Source organism: Camelus ferus, chromosome 3 (assembly GCF_009834535.1).
Source record: "Camelus ferus isolate YT-003-E chromosome 3, BCGSAC_Cfer_1.0, whole genome shotgun sequence".
In the NCBI taxonomy this organism is placed as follows: Eukaryota; Metazoa; Chordata; class Mammalia; order Artiodactyla; family Camelidae; genus Camelus; species Camelus ferus.
Window position 1 is genome coordinate 25457105 of NC_045698.1, and position 16750 is coordinate 25473854.

At 41.1% G+C, this 16750-nt stretch overlaps 1 protein-coding gene across 2 annotated transcripts in view; it reads left to right on the plus strand.

Annotated features, from left to right (window-relative positions):
- SLC1A3 (solute carrier family 1 member 3) overlaps positions 1-15158 on the plus strand; it is a 74928-nt gene extending 59770 nt beyond the window's left edge. The window contains exons 5-10 of one of the 2 annotated variants that reach the window (XM_006185135.3): positions 208-250; positions 3112-3404; positions 5824-6057; positions 6608-6802; positions 10429-10563; positions 12813-14570. In XM_006185135.3, the coding sequence (XP_006185197.1) occupies positions 208-250; positions 3112-3404; positions 5824-6057; positions 6608-6802; positions 10429-10563; positions 12813-13017 (1105 nt within the window). In that variant the 3' untranslated portion in view covers positions 13018-14570. Of the gene's footprint in view, positions 1-207; positions 251-3111; positions 3405-5823; positions 6058-6607; positions 6803-10428; positions 10564-12812 lie in introns of both variants that reach the window. The other variant, XM_032471109.1, reaches the window with a different exon arrangement.
- Positions 15159-16750: the final 1592 nt, after the last annotated feature.

The window sequence follows — 16750 nt, forward strand, 5'->3', positions numbered from 1 at the left end:
TTTGGGACTTCCTTGACAAATATGAACTACATGGGCCACCATTAAGTATGACCTATGTCCCATTTAATAAAATCCACCAAAATCATTCTCTTTTTCCATTTGCTGCTTAGTTCAATGCAGTCTTTACCTTAGACAAAATCAAAAAGTATTTAAGGAGCTAACTTATTATTTGGGAAAATTTTCAAGTGACTGTTACTTTCTTTGCAGGAATATGTTTCCTCCAAATCTGGTAGAAGCCTGCTTTAAACAGGTAAATACCCGACAGCTAGTAATTCACCTTTGAAATTCTTCTTTGACATACCAGAGTGGGACTCTCTTTTTTATTTTATCTTATTTTATTTTATTTTATTTTATTTTATTTTATTTTATTTTATTTTATTTTATTTTCCATTTCTTTGTAACAAGAAACACTTCTTTCTCCAACCAGATGGAAAGCACTAAAATTTTCTGGGGAATTGGGAGGGGAGGGGGGTCTTTCCTTGTCTTGAAGGCTGTTAGTTGCCAGACACTATATGTCTTGCATACAAATGGCTTATTAAGTCTCTGTTAATTGTTAAAAAGGCTGATCAGGAGACTCCCTCCCCCCCTCCCCCATATCCCAAACACAAAAGCTCACCAAGCAAGCAAACTCCAGTATTAAATATATTTATATTTTGTTTTAAAGATTAAGGAGGTTATTCAAGTTTCTGGTTTTGATTTTGAAAATCAATGGGTTTTTTTTTTTTTTTTCAAAAGTTTATGAAGGGTCTTATAGATTCTAAAGGAGGAACCATGTCGATCAGAAACGATTGCCACCGTCATGTATTGAAGGTCTGCTATGTGCCAAGCACTGATGTTGTCTTTACTCCTCACACAAATATGACAGGTATCATTATCTTCATTACACTGATGAGGCAACTCACCGGTGATAATTCAGAGGGATTCTGTAACAGGCACAAGCTTTACAAGTAGTAAATGGCAGACTGAGAATTCAGATCCACTGTGTTGACTTCAAATTCTGTCTTTTTTATACGCCTACATTTTATTCTGTCTCATGGAAAGGGGTATCCAGGCTGATGAGACACCTACCAGGGGGCCATAGTGAGGTCTAGTTCCTTTTAGCCCCCAATCCAAGCAACTCTTGGTATTGGTATCTTGAAGATACCAATACATTTTACTATTAAGGGATGAAATTAGTAAAGTTCATTCTAACCTCCCTAGAGTAAAAAAGATTTGTTGCCTAAAATATTAAAAGGGAAACAATTAGACATTCTAAAATTAATAATCGTTCCCAAACATTTCTCCAGATGGTGTCACTTCAGACTTGTTATAATTCCCTAAACTTTCTGCTTGGATTCTGTAAAACAAAACAAAACCATGATCTCATGGGAGACCAAGTATTACACTTTCTTTCCCCCTTTTCAAAATTTGTATTGACCATTTTTAATAGGTGATGCATGTATACCCTGCAAAATTCAAACAGAATTCTTTAAAAAAATTTAAAAAAAAAGCCTGAAGGGGTAAAATCATTCTTTATTCAAAACAACTGTAACCATAAATAATAAACCCTTTTCAATCCAACCAGCCAAGCCTAGCACCATGGGGCTGACTATTCCTGTTAGTCAGCTGGCACTGGACAACATCAAAAATGCTGATTTCTAGCAGCCCTGGGAAGAGTGCTGACTCACGCAGATTTATTGTATTTGGTTTTGGATTGCAGTCACAAGATTTTGAAGAGGAAGCAAATGTGTCTTCCCGATGTATTTGTCTTAGATTGGAATGCAAATGAGATTGCAGTTTCTGTGTAGGCTGCAAACTGTGTCTAAGGGGAAAGAGTTAGAGGCATAGGAGAGGCTAGTCAGGATTGAAAATTCAGCCTAGACAACCCATAAAATGCATAAACTCCCCCAATAGAACAGAGATTTGAGAGTTGACTGGAATAGGAGACAAAGAAGGGTCAGTTTCTTTCTTCGAACTGCCAGCAGTGCCACAGATTATTTAAGGATGTGTCCACAGTATTGACAGCTGGCCATGTCCTTGTTTGGGAGTCGTGATTTCCCATTGGACAAAAAAGTCTCCCATTTATTCTTTTTTTTTTTTTTTTAACTTTTTTATTGAGTTATAGTCATTTTACAATGTTGTGTCCCATTATTCTTGGTAAAGAAATGGCCCAGCACTTCACGTACAGCTGGGCTTTCTTCCCCTGGATTCTAGATGCAGTCAACATCTGTACATTGTTACTCTCTCTAGGGTTTTATGACTATCAACATGGAGGCCAGGAATTCTACTCTCATTAAAATCATGGTGGGATGGGCTTGTTTCAAATGGCCACAGTAGCACACTCGGTTATCTTCCCTTTGGAGCATTTGTGCAGAAGCTATGGGAAAGAGACCATTTATTGAATAAGAGGAGAAACTCCTATAGACTTGATTAAGCAAGCTCTAATATTAATCAAGCACCTCTTCTTAAGAAATGATACTATCAGGAATACCTAGAAGAATGTTATTCGGGGACTTTAAAACTTAATATTCACTGAAATCTCCAGCTAAGCCTAGTCCCTGAAGGGCTTTGTTACTGAGTACCATTAGCCAACATTAGTATAGTGCTTTAAAATTTACCAGATGTTCTCATATATTCTGTTTAATTTGACCCTTCCAACCACTCTAGGAGGTGGAATCAGCACAGTTATCCCTGTTTCACAGTTGTGGAATATGAGGAAAGGGATGGTAGATGATTTGTCCATGACCCCATGACATGAACCCATGGAGAGGAAAGGGACGGTTTTGGATCTTTGAATTTATAGTTTTTTAAAAGCCTGCTATAGTCATTTTATTAGGGTTTCAGAAAAAAGCAAAAACATGTCTATGTTTTCTCCAACATCTTCAACCAGATACCTCATTCCTATTATGATTTGTTAATGTATCTGAGTGTGTGTGTGTTTGTCTCTGCTGAGGAATTGATAGAAGTTTGATAGATTAGATAGGTAGATAGATAGATAGACAGACAGACACATTTTCTATTACAGTATCCAAATTGAGAGTAATGTATATCATTATAGAAACTTTGAGCAGAAAAGTACAAAGAAGAAAACAAAAGTCACCTGTAATTCCTGTTGTGCCTTTTCTTTTTAAGTTTAAAACCAACTATGAGAAGAGAAGCTTTAGAGTGCCCATCCATCCCAATGAAACCCTCATGGGTGCCGTGATAAACAATGTGTCAGAGGCCATGGAGACACTGACGAGGATCACAGAGGAGTTAGTCCCAGTTCCAGGGTCTGTGAACGGGGTCAACGCCCTGGGCCTAGTGGTCTTCTCCATGTGCTTCGGATTTGTGATTGGAAACATGAAGGAGCAGGGGCAAGCCCTGAGAGAGTTCTTTGATTCTCTTAACGAAGCCATCATGAGATTGGTAGCAGTGATCATGTGGTATGTATTTCCATTTGCTATGTATGCTATATAGAAGATGCTTATTGCCATCAACGTGTGTTCTGTATGAGGAAGATGCCACCAGGCAGGATGGCCAATTGCAATGATCTCATTCGGGTAAGCACAAGAGAATCAATGAATTTCTGGGTCAGTAGTGACCCTGAATATATCTGCCAGCCTCTCTTAATAAATTTACTTCCTTGTTTTTGAAAAGTGTCAACTCCTTTACTTCAGTACTGATGAGATCCCATTCCTCATTCCTCCATTTTTATCTACCTAATTATTCATTCAGTACATGTTTATTGAGTGTCTACTATATACCAAGTAAATAATGCCAGGCACTATGGATGTAGCAATGAGGAAAACAGACAAAGATGTCATGGATTTTATATTCTTAAACGAACAAAGAAATCAACTATATGCTTTAGTCACCATGCTATGAGGGAAAATGATTAAATAAAACAACAGGTTTTATTTTATGTAATATGGTATCATGATAAAAAGTGACTGAGGAAGAGGCTTAAAATTTGCCTTAGATTGGACAGAAAGGCCTCTAGGGAGGTGGGTAACATTTTTTGCTAATATCTGAATGACCAGGAGAAGCTAGCCAGGCAGAGCACTAGGGGAAGAGCATTCCTAGGAGAGGAAAATGCAAATGTAGAGGCTCCTAGACCATCAGAAAAACTGAGCTCTCCTCTCCGCCATTTCGGCCCTAAGAAAGAAGTGCAAATGGTCCTTCTACGGCAAGCCTGAAGGACTCATGGGAAGTATTACCGAAGGCCAAGCCACAACTTACAACAAAATTTCTTTCAAAGCAAGATCAGAGCAGGAGACAAAGGGAAAGACTAAATCCAAAGAGGAACATTGACCTTGCAAAGTAAACTCTTCCGAGCAGGGAGAGAGCCCTGTGATTGGTTTAGGCCTCCTGTGGGGGTTGCTTTCCCTTTATCTTTTATTTTTAATCCAGACTCCCTCTTGGCACCTGAGGCAGGAAGGCATCCATTCCTAAGAAAAGCACTCACCAACATGATTAAAAATATCCTTTGTCTTTATTGCTACCAAAGCCTAGAGGAATCCATTTTTCAGGAGTCTGTACAAGATGGATGTGAACTTGGGGGCACAAAAGCGAACAGAATGTGATCTCCACAGGAGTCCCTGTTGAAATCTTGGGGGCCCTCCTTAGAAATCCTGGCAGGGCTGAAAGTGGACATTTATCTTCATATTATTAAAATGCCTCCACCTCTCACCTCTTTTATGAAAGAAGCCTATTCAAGGCAGCTGAATGAACCTCACATGTAGCTTTTCTCGCCGTCTGTTCGCCTGCACGTTCAACATTGAGTTATTACATTTCTGAAAACAGGTACTCTTATGATTTCCTGGCCTGTGTTTTGAAAGGACTTTTCAAAGAACCACTGTATTTTTCTATTTGAAATAAGTCCTCCACAGTTCCCAGCAGACCCTTCTCCTGAAGGGTGATTGGCTCCTCTGTTTTTGGTAACGTGGGTTTGGTTGTAGTTTTCTGCACACATCAGACTAAAGGGAGTTGACAGCCAGGCAGCAGGGCCTTGATTCAATATGTGCAAGCCATTTCATGTCTCAGTTGTTCGTTCTTGCTGGGTCTACAGGGGGAGGGTCACAGATGGCGGTAGCAGCCTGTGGATAATAATTGCTTAATTAGAACCCCTATCCCCTGATTTTGGTGGTACATCCATGCAGGTTGTTAACTGGAATAGCTCAATTTATTTTCTGATTGCCTTCCACTTATGGCAAATGGTACTAGTTTTTCATTTGCGCTAAAACATTTTCTCTTAGAGGACCTTTACTTAAGTAAAAGAGTTGATTTCAATATGACTTATTAATATTGTAAGTAGTGTGTCATATGGGAAAAAATAATAAATGTGGTTCTTGATTAAGAGAGCTGACTGCAAATCTAAAACACTGAAATGGCATTGTGTGCATCTTGTTCTAGCTGGGGAATCAGGCTCTGATGTGGGAGAGGTTCCTAGAAGTCTGGGTATTGGTTCAGTGGATTCTGACTGTTTAAAGTATTTAGCAGGGGAGTGGGAGGCAGAGGGAGTGGGTGGCATCTGAGGATCACAAAAGTGACCCAGGTATTGTGACACGAGAGTTATTTGGGAAAAAAGAGGTGAGTAACAAAACCTCCATACCTGCCTTTTCTCATGGTTTAGGAGAAAAAACAAAATTGTGACCTAGAGAAATTCTGAGTGAGGAAAGCCTAATGATGCACTGTTTATATTTAAATTTATATTTTAAAAAAGTAAGGAAAGACGTTCACAGTTTCTGCAAGTCCTAATAGTATCCTGGGCAGAAAAGTTCCTTTTCTTATCACTTGGTAATGTCTGTGGAACAGCTTGTTGGAAATCAGACTTCCAACTGTGCATGTGTTACTTCTACATAGGTACGCCCCTCTGGGCATCCTCTTCCTGATTGCAGGGAAAATTGTTGAGATGGAAGACATGGGAGTGATTGGGGGGCAGCTTGCCATGTACACAGTGACAGTCATCGTGGGCTTACTCATTCACGCAGTCATTGTCCTGCCCCTCCTCTACTTCTTGGTAACACGGAAAAACCCCTGGGTGTTCATCGGAGGGTTGCTGCAAGCACTCATCACGGCTCTAGGAACCTCCTCCAGGTACGGAGAGATCCGTGGCTTACTCCCACGAGAAAACGTGTCTCAAACTTTACTTCAAACCAGAATTTTCAGAAGCGGGGTGAGTGTGGTGGGTGGGCATTTTTGGAGGGGTGTTTAAACTTCCAGGTATATGCATTGGCTTTTTGACTCATCAGGTCTAGGTGGGATAAAGGGAATGGGTGGCCAAATACCCTTTTAGAAAAAGGATGAGATGGAAATTAGCTCTCTTCGCCTGCCCACTCCCACCTCCATCCTCCCACTGCCATTTGCGGGGAGGGAGAGATGGCAGAGGAGGGTGAAGGCCGTTGTGTGAGGGAGTGATTACAAGCGATATGTCATGGAGGAACCCAGAAGCAGGAGAGTTGCTGAGTGACCCAGTGAGGGGACCCACTGTTCCCAACCCTGCTCCCTGCCTTACACTAGTGCTGACTTAGTTCCCTTTAACTTAGGATATGGGAGAGGAAGGAACTCTGTCAAAAACACCAAACACACAGGCACGGTCTGAACTGTCAGGATGGTCAGCTGACATGCCTTGTTTCACTGTGCTCAGCTCGGCCACCCTACCCATCACCTTCAAGTGCCTGGAGGAGAACAATGGCGTGGACAAACGTGTCACCAGATTTGTGCTCCCGGTAGGGGCCACCATTAACATGGATGGGACCGCCCTCTATGAGGCTTTGGCTGCCATTTTCATTGCTCAAGTGAACAACTTCGAACTGAACTTTGGACAGATTATTACAATCAGGTACAAGGAAAGTTCTATACAACATTTTCTTAAGAATGACTTTACATGTGAGACGACGATCGGGAATTGGGTGAAGAAACTGGTTGGGAAGGGGAATCACGTAAATAGGAGGTTGGGGTATAGGGGAATCATTTTACTTTTGATATTTATAGATTTTTATTTGTTTTTTTAAAACTGCAGATGTGCACATTTATTAATAATGAATTTCTAATAATATAAACATGTATAAAGTAAAGAGTGAGACTCGCCACATTACTCCCCGTTATTTTGTAGGTACCACTGTTAATGTCTGGTGTGCAAAGATCTTTTCCTATGCATAGATAGACACACACTTTTTTTTGGTAATTAATGGAATCATACCGTACTGCTTGCCAATTGGTTGGTTTACTTATCAGTTTCCCATCTATAAATATATCTATCTCTTTCTTTTTAAAATCTGTAGAATACGTAGTACAGTTATCACTCTTTTTTTAAAATGTTAGATTAAGCTTCAATAAAAGGCATTAAAATTTTTGCTTCTATTATTCATTAGCTCTTATTGAGCGTATTGACACATAAAAATACACTTGAAAAACTGGATTAACATTTTCTCTTGGGTCACTTATTAGGCAGTATAAAACAGATGACAGATGACACAGAAAAATAGGTTGAGGATTTTATTTTTGTGGACTATTTTTTAAACTATTTTATTTGAGGTGTCTAGTGAAAGGTAGCTGTCTGTCTCATACCTTCCCCTAACCTCTTAGTTTCCTTCTCCAGGGGCAAACATTGTTGTTGCTTGTTAGTTTCTTTTGCTAATTTCTTCTGGAGACAGTCCATGCACGTTCATATGCACATGCGAATATACTCCCCTCTTTCTGCTTCCTGAAAGTTAGTATGCACAACAGACCAATAAGTGTGATGGAGACTTGAAACCTCACAATCTAGATCAAACCCTGCTCTTTAGTGTATGTGCATTTTAATTATTAGTAGTAAGTTGTGCTGGAGATTGAAATAGATTTTTTTCCACAACTTTTTTATTATAAATTGTCTTGTATTGTCTTACATATATTGAAAGTTGAAAGAATATCACAACAGACATCTTTTACCTAGATCCAACAATTGTTAACATTTTTCCTTTTTTGCTTCTCCTTTCTCCCCCACCCCGTCATTCTCTGCCTTCATGACATTTCATTTATACATAGTTCAGCATGCATCACGTAAGAATGAGGATAGTGTTCTACATAACCACAATAGTACGAGTCTTTAAAGTACTTCCAGAATATCCAGTCTGTATTCAGATTTCCCCAGGTGTCCCCAAAACGCCTTTTATAGTTTTTTCCCCCAGACTAACATCAAATCCAGGTTTACAGTTTGTGTTTATTTTTTAAGTCACTTCAGTCCTTTTAAATCTCTATCAGTTCCTTCACATTTTTTTTGGTGTGTGTACGTGTGTTTATTTAGAAATAAGTTATGTCAGACTCTGTATATATGTTCTGTGTTATTGGAAAATGATGATAGTTGCAGGATGCATTGGGATAAAGAAGATGAGGCTGATCATGGCTAGAAGTGACTGGCCTGGAGGTTCTAGGAGCCCTAGGCTCAGCCTAGCTACACTGGGGCTGCGAAATCAGTATCTCAGCTCACTGTAACCCATTCTCGGACATACCTTGGCATACTGGTTGAAAAGCGCTGCATTATGAAAAAGTTTCAGTTGCATGTGACAGAGTTTAAAATAATGACAATAACAGTGATTCAACAAGATGGAACTGTACTTCTCCCTCACGTGGAGCAGCTCTGCCCCACGAAGCCCTCCAGGCTGGTAGGTGTTTCACAGTGTACAGCACCAAAGCGTGAGGTTCCATCACCCCTGGGGTGTTACTCTCATCCGGGTGGTCCAGGACAGCTCATCATCACCTCCAAATTTTAGCCAGTGGGAGAGGAAGCACGACCCCCTGGTAGCCTAGTCTCTTTCACCCGTGTCTCACTGGCCAGGTCTTAGTCTCAGCTCCAAAAGAGACGGGGTAATAGATAACGGTCTTCACTGTGGGCAGCCGTGCACCAGCTGAGAATTCTAGTGCTATGGAAGGGAACGATATGGGGGGCCACGAACTGTCTCTTCCACAGACTTACTGCTTTTTAATGCCACTTTATACCTAGGTAATACTTCACTGTTCAGAAAACACTTTCACGTTCTCACATAAGCCTATCAAGTAGATATTTAACAAACTGAATCCTGGACAGGTTACGTGCCTTACAAACCAAGTTCACTCTGCCTCCATAAAAAATATTGATAGTACCACGGGACTTTGTATTTCATTTTGCTTTTGAATTAATAAATTTGATTTCTTTTTTCTGACCACATTAAGTGTTTAAGTTGAGTATCTTTACAATCCTCTGCTTGGATAGAGGAATTATTAGAAACAAATTGTTATAACAGTATAGTACTTTAGACCTTACAGAACTTTCAAGTACCTGAGAAAATAGTTACATTACTGACCAGGGTTCTTGGCCTCTTTAATAAATACAAACGAATAAAAGGCCAGAGGAGAAATTCAGGCAAGGCTTTATTGGGAGGGAGAGGAAACAAGTAACAGAGTCCCTTGCTTGCTCCCAGAGGAGGGGCGAGCTGGTTCCTTAAATGGGGTGGTGGGGGAGAGTCCAGGGGTCAGGCTGCCCACCCCTTTGGTGGTGCTGTGTGCAGGGATCATGCACAGTCCCCTGCTTTTGCTCCTGACACCTCAGAAGTGGCCCTTGGGTTTTTGGTCCTTTTGTATCTTGTTCATAACTTGCCGCAAATGCGCATGCACACAGTTATTTTCAGTCCTTTACAGTTTCTTTGTATTCTGTTGCTTGGTCCAGTGCATTGCAGCCCAGGGTTCCAGGTCCCAGGTCCCAGGTCCCAGCCTGTCTCAGATAGGCATAAGTTTCTTCATTTAAAAATGGCTATAATGACATAAAAAATTATACAATAATGTCATTTACAGCCACATGGATGGACTTGGAGATTGTCATCTTAAGTGAAGTAAGAGAGAGAAAGAAAAATACTACATGATATCACTTATATGTTGAATCTTAAAAAAAAAAAGTACATAAATGAACTTATCTACAAAACAGAAACAGACTCACAAACATAGAGGACAAATTTCTGGTTACCAGGGGGTAAGGAGGGTGGGAAGGAATAAATCAGGAGTTCAAAATTTGCACCTCTTGGGGAGTGATAGAAATGTCAGCTACCTTGATTGTGGTGGTGGTTTCATAGGTGTATATATCTGTCAAAATTCATCAAATTATATATCTGAAATAAGTGTAGTTTACTGTGTAGGAATTATACCGCAATAAAGGTGTTAAATAAATAAATAAAAATAAAAATGCTTTAATGATAGGACCAACTTCCTAAGAGTTGTCATGAGGAGCAAATGAGACAGCCATGATTAACATATCAGGTGGTACATAACAGGCATCTGATAATCATTAGTTAATATGATTATTAGCTCAGTGGGGTTTTCACAACCTCATTTACATTTTTCTAAGGCACATCCTCTTATGGCAAGTCAGACATTGCCACTGTGCATGTTTCACAGGGTATGCTCTCTGTCTGGGGAGATTTAAACAAATGTTTTCTATCTGGGGACTTCCTCTAACAGCATCACAGCCACAGCTGCCAGTATCGGGGCAGCTGGGATTCCTCAGGCGGGCCTGGTGACCATGGTCATCGTGCTGACATCTGTGGGCCTGCCCACCGACGACATCACGCTCATCATCGCAGTGGACTGGTTCCTGTGAGTACGCCGGGACTGCGTTCGGCTTGCTGTCCCGCCCCCTACCCCCACCCCCTTGGCATCCCAGGGCACCAGGCAGCCTGGCATTCCTGCCCAAGGGCTCTATGAAGAGGGACAGTTTAGCCTGTAATTAATGTGTCCTCCCTGCCTGATCCTCGTGGTTATCTGGAGACCAAGCCCCCGACGCCGTGCACACCCTCCTAGGTTATCAGCCCACAGGGCACATCTGGCTGCTACACTTCTCACTCCATAAAGCCACGCGGGGATTGGGAAACCCACTGTCTGCCAAGTCAACACAAATCAGCAAGCCATTTCTGAATTGCACAACACATCCCTGTGGCGGCTGGGACGGAACGGTGGGCCTCCCCTGCTGCCCCTGGCTTGCTCTTTATGCTTCCCATTCCGATGGCGTAATACAGCCCAGATGTTCCCATCTCAGCCCAACAGGGAGAGGTGCGGCCGTGCAGACAGTGGGAAGAGTGCTGGCATCATTAGATGGAATTGATTTTTGGCTCTGGGGAAAGTTCCAAGAAAAGTACCCTCAGGCCTTCACCTCTGGGGCCCACCTTGCCAGCTGACATTTCCTCTCTCTTCCACTTACGAGCCACGTCTTCCCAGGATGCCCGAGGTCAAAGCCCAGAAGGACCCGTAGGTGCTGGAGTCGACCTGGACACCACTCACTAGCGCTAATGACCGCGCAGAGCTCAGCGAGCTCGAGGCGAGATGAGTGCGGGGAAGGGAATCCACTGAGAGCGAGAGCCACAGTCACTCGGACATGGGCTTGTGTCCTGCCCCTGTGTGACACCGGGCAGGTTACCCAACCACCCGAGTTTCCTCCTCCGTTAAATGGGACAATAATGCCATTTACCTCCCAGTGGTGCTGCGAGGATTAAGTGCAGTGATGCATGGAAAGCATTCAGCCCACTATCTGGGTGACAGTCGGTGACTGTGAGAACTATTATAGTATAAAGCTGTGGTCTTCAAAGATTTTAGTCTCACAATCCCTTTACATTTATTAAAATTATTATACTTACAAAATGTAATTTATTAAAATTATGACACATAAAAATTATTGAGGACCTCAAAAGCTTTTATCTGTGTGGGTCCTGTCGGTATTTATCATGTCAGAAAAACCTAGACATTTTTTAAATGTTAAGTTCATTTAAAGGTTATAATAACAAATTCATTACATGTTAACATATAATATTTTTATGAAAAAAAAATACCATTTTCCAAGCCAAAAATTTAGGGAAAAGAATGATACCATTCCTTGTACTTTTGCAAATCTCCTATTAATGTCTGGCTTAATACAAGACTAACTGCTTCTGCATTCAATCTGTTGTGGTATCTTTTGTGTTGTGTTGTATTCAAAATTCCACTAGACCAACGTTCATGAGAAAATGAGGGTGAAATGAGCAAATACCATCTTAGCATTATTATGAAAATTGTCTTCACCTTAGGGGCCCCCAGAGGTCTCTAGACCATGCTTTGAGAACTTCTGGTACAAGGAAGATGAGTTGTTCCAGAGAAATTTTAAATAAAAGGAGAAAGGGAAAAGTCATTCCTACCATTGGCACACTAACTAGTGACTGAAAATTAATAATCTAGATGACCTTATTACTCTTAGTAACTACGATTATAAATCATGTGTCTATTACGTAATGATGCAATTGGTGGCTACACCAAGCAGAATTTTAAGAGACGCCTCCAGTGACTTAGCCAGGTGGTTCAAAATATGAGCTGAAACATGGAGGCACCTAGAGATTATCACACTAAGTGAAATAAATAAGACAAAGAAAACCAAATATCATATGATACTGCTTTCACGTGGAATCTAAAAGAAATGATACAAACAAAATTATTTACAAAACAGAAACAGACTCATAGACATAGAAAACAAACTTACAGTTACCAAAGGGGAAAAGAGGTGAGGGAGGGATAAATTAGTAGTTTGGGATTAGCAGATACAAACTAGTATACATATAAAGTAGATAAACAAGGACCTACTGTATAGCACAGGGAACTATATTCAATATCCTGTAATCAACCATAATGGAAAAGAATATGAAAAAGAACATATGTATTATGTATAATTGAATCACTTTGCTATACACCAGAAACTACCATAACATTGATTCACTATACTTCAATTTTTAAAAAATAATTCATTTGTGAAAAAAAAAATCTGAGCTGAAATCACATGATGTTCACAGGAGCCTCATTTTTCCTTGCTCCTCACCCTTCCCCAGGGACCGCCTTCGCACCACCACCAACGTGCTGGGAGACTCTCTGGGAGCCGGCATTGTTGAACACTTGTCACGACATGAACTGAAGAACCGGGATGTTGAAATGGGTAACTCAGTGATCGAAGAGAATGAAATGAAGAAACCCTATCAGCTGATTGCCCAGGAAAGCGAAATTGAGAAACCCATCGACAGTGAAACCAAGATGTAGACTAACATAAAGAAATGCTTCCTTGCACACCAGGTGTTTGAAAAACCATTATCAAATGTTTCCATCTCATGACATCTCATTCTCTCCAGTAAGCCCTTTACCTCCCTTTTCCTCCCACTCTGATAGAATTGGGAAGTATTTGTCCAAAATCAAGGGAGGATTTTGCAGTGGCCAAAATGTATCGTTTTCATCCCACATCTGAAATGTTTAACTCATTTCATGTTAGTTTTATCTGATAAGGTACTGAGATCAAAAATAGTCCTGATCAAATCTTACATGCTTTTATAGCACACAATCCAGTAAATGTGATAGTTAAAAATTACTGAGTCAAAACAAATGGGAGGCTAAAAACAAAGGTGGTTTTAAATCAACTTTCAGAATTGAAAAATCCTTGAGAATACAATTCAGTTTTAGTATCAAAACAAAACAACTTGATAGATAACGGGTTATCAGTTGGACATTAGAAGGGTTTTTTTTCCCCCTTTCTCATGTTTTGTGTCCTTATTTTATTAGTAGCCTGACAATATGAATACACACCTAGCACAGCTGTGAGGAGGCACATAAAGTGAAATTTCTACGTGGCCATGGGAAAGTTACGCCTGTCTCTTGGCCTCAGTGTTCTCATCTGTAAAATGAGCACATTCCTTAGACAACTTTATGGTCTCTTCTAGCCCAAACATCCTGTGGCGCCCTAAAAGAACCTGCCCGGTTTCCCCTCAGAACATTCTGTAGCAAGTATCATTCCATGGAGCGCAGGGCTTTCAGAGTAGACATTTATTGGGAATGAATATTTCTAAGTAGGGGCAGGATGGCTGTGTGGTTGGCCAGGTCCTGTGTCCAAGATGTCAGTTATGCAAGTCACCAGGCTGGAGGCCATTCCAGGAGAGGAATTGTTCCTGAAATCTGCTAAGTTCTTCCCAACAGGGGAAGTATTTCCTTTCCTACTCTTCCCAAACTGAAGGGACTACTCGGGGAAGGATGTCTCCCACCACTCCTCAACTGACGATAGTCTCTTAGAAAATAAAACGTAAGACTAGCAACTAGCAAGGGTGCGCGTGGTCTTACTATGGAACATTAAAGAGCCAGCCAGGAAAGAATGGAGCACGGTTGATGTTACAAAGAGAGGATTTTAAAACAAGACAATAAGTCATCTTCAAGGAAGAGTATTTTAAAAGGAGAGGGTTTTTTTTTTTTTTCCTCTTTTAACCTGAAACACTTTTCCTCTTTAGTTCAAAATCATTCCCCAAACTAAGGAAGTCTGCACACAAAATATAAGGCCACTTGTTATATATTTTAGAGAAGTCAAATGAATGAGCTCTCTCTCTACTAGAGGTCTATGAGCTGGGTGGGTGGTCTCGTATTTGAAAAGGTTTTTGACTATAATCAAAAGTTCTCTGAATGAGAGAAACAAGATATTTCTTTGTGTTGGAACTCCACTCACCAAATCATTCAAAACCTTCTGCTGGAGTGGGGTCTGCTTTGGTTTGGTTTGTGTCCCTGAGAGAAATGGTAGAAGATGAATCAGTATGAAGCCATGCCAATGTCGTTCCAAGGAAAAACAGAAAAGGAACAGAACAGCAGGGGCATTAGTTTCAGGCAAGGCAGCTACCAGGTTTAGAGGAGTTACATTTTTTTTTACCCCCTAAGGAATATCCAGTCAAAGATGTGGAATATAAGACAATACCAGCTGTGTTTGAGTTTCTGACCGAACATGGTGAAGAATGGACCTAATTATGCTAACAGACTGAAAATCTAGACATACATCCTCCAATATACAATTAGAGATATTTTTATATAGATCTTGAGCATTATGTGTGTACAAAAGTTAACATTAGGCCGTGATGGAGTAACCATTTAATGTCAAGGCTCTACTTGGGAAATACACTACAAAAGTTAATGTATATGGCTGTCATCTTATGACACCAGTAGAGCAAAAATTAATCATGTCAAATTAATTCTGTTACACAGTGTGATCTTTTTTTTTTTTTATACTAACTGTTTCTTATGGAGAGCAGGTCCTCTGGGCAGATCCTCTCACCAGCTCATCACAGGCTCTGCATCTTACATGCACCCAGGGTGGACTGAGAAGCATTACTTTGTAGATGTATTTTCAATAAAGAAAAAAAATTAGTTTTACATTATACCGTTGCATGTTGTTCTTCTTCTCCCTGAAGGGAAATACATTTTTCATTTGTGGAAGTATCACAATGAGTTCAGGGCAATGCTAGGTAAAATCCTGGAACGACCAGCTGGGGAAGCCAGCCACAAGAAAATAAGTAAGGACACACTCTGTCTGCCCAACTCCTAGAACTGGAGCTGGAAACAAAAGGAGGTAAGGGAAGTGCTTTGCTGTAACAGTCTGCACTGACTTGTTCACCTCCAATTCAAATTTCTCAGACAAATTGAATCATTTCCATGTTGGGATTAATTAGAAAAGTGTAATGCCACCATTGGTTCTTCCAACAAACTAATTTCCTGTCTGACCTTCAAATTAGGTAGATTTATCTTTGCCATTACTACTGCCATTTGTGAAAAGAGCTGAATAAGACCTCAAGGGAGATTTCAGGAATAACCAATGTGCTACTGAATCATTCTATTCATAAAGCACGACTCATGGATCACTGTTTTTTCCCATCACGCTTTTTAAATAAAGAATCAGGAGGCAATATCATGAGATGCCCAGGTTGAAGTTGTGTATGGAAGCCTTTTGGGGTGGGTTGGGGGGGGTAATTAGCTTTATTTAGTTTTAGAGGCAGTACTGGGGATTGAACCCAGAACCATGGCGCTCTACCACTTGAGCTATATCCTCCCCGCTGGAGAACTTTTAATCTGACCGTCTACCTGCAGGTGGCAGCCACCTAGAGGAGGGACTCTTAAGGACAGGCCTAGATCATGTGAAAGACGTCAGTGAGTTCATATAGCCCTTGAAATTGTAGGGAAAGTTTTGTGCATCTGTCTTTTTCTGGGAGAGAAGACTTTAGCGTCCATCAATTTCTCTAAAGGATCTTTCGACCAAAAATTTTACAAATCCCTGTTTGATCAGTCTGACTTTTGACAAGGCATTTATGACATTCCAATGGGTGATTGGGGACATGCTCGAAGCCTGGGGGAATCAAACTAGCTCTGGCTTCCCTGAGGGGATCCAGTCTGTGGGACTTTCTGGACACGGAAGCAATCAGGGAAGTGCCACAAAAGAACAACCCACCCCTAGGAAGTGCTTCCTCCTGCCATCACCACTTTCCTTCCCTTGTGCAGCCTAAGCTGGATTTGGCCTCCACCCTCACTGGGCTCCAGCCTCCACACTCAGGCCTGAGAAGCGGGTCAGCAGCCTGTGGAGGATCTGTGGCGATGCCGTTAGGGTTGAAGGCATCAACCCTCACAGTCCTCTCAGGCTATGACTAAGATGAAGGGGAAAAAGCATAGATCCCTCTGAAGTGGTCACAGATCTCTTCACAAACGGAACTTCGAAAATGCTTCCGGTTAACACATTTTTTAATGCTTCTGATAAGTAAATACATTCCTAACAATTTTTTAAAAATCCGACACTGAGAGACGTTGGGGGTCTATCTGTTCCCCATGTTTATCCCTTCAGCCCCTCTGTCCCACCCCCAGCAGCATTCCCTTTCCCAAGCTGAAGTCTTACTTTCCAAGTAAAATCCTTTTGGTACGCTTTTATTCATAGATGGCGTGTTGTGAATAGAGGTTTTCGCGCTCTTCATCGCGTGGGTCTGAA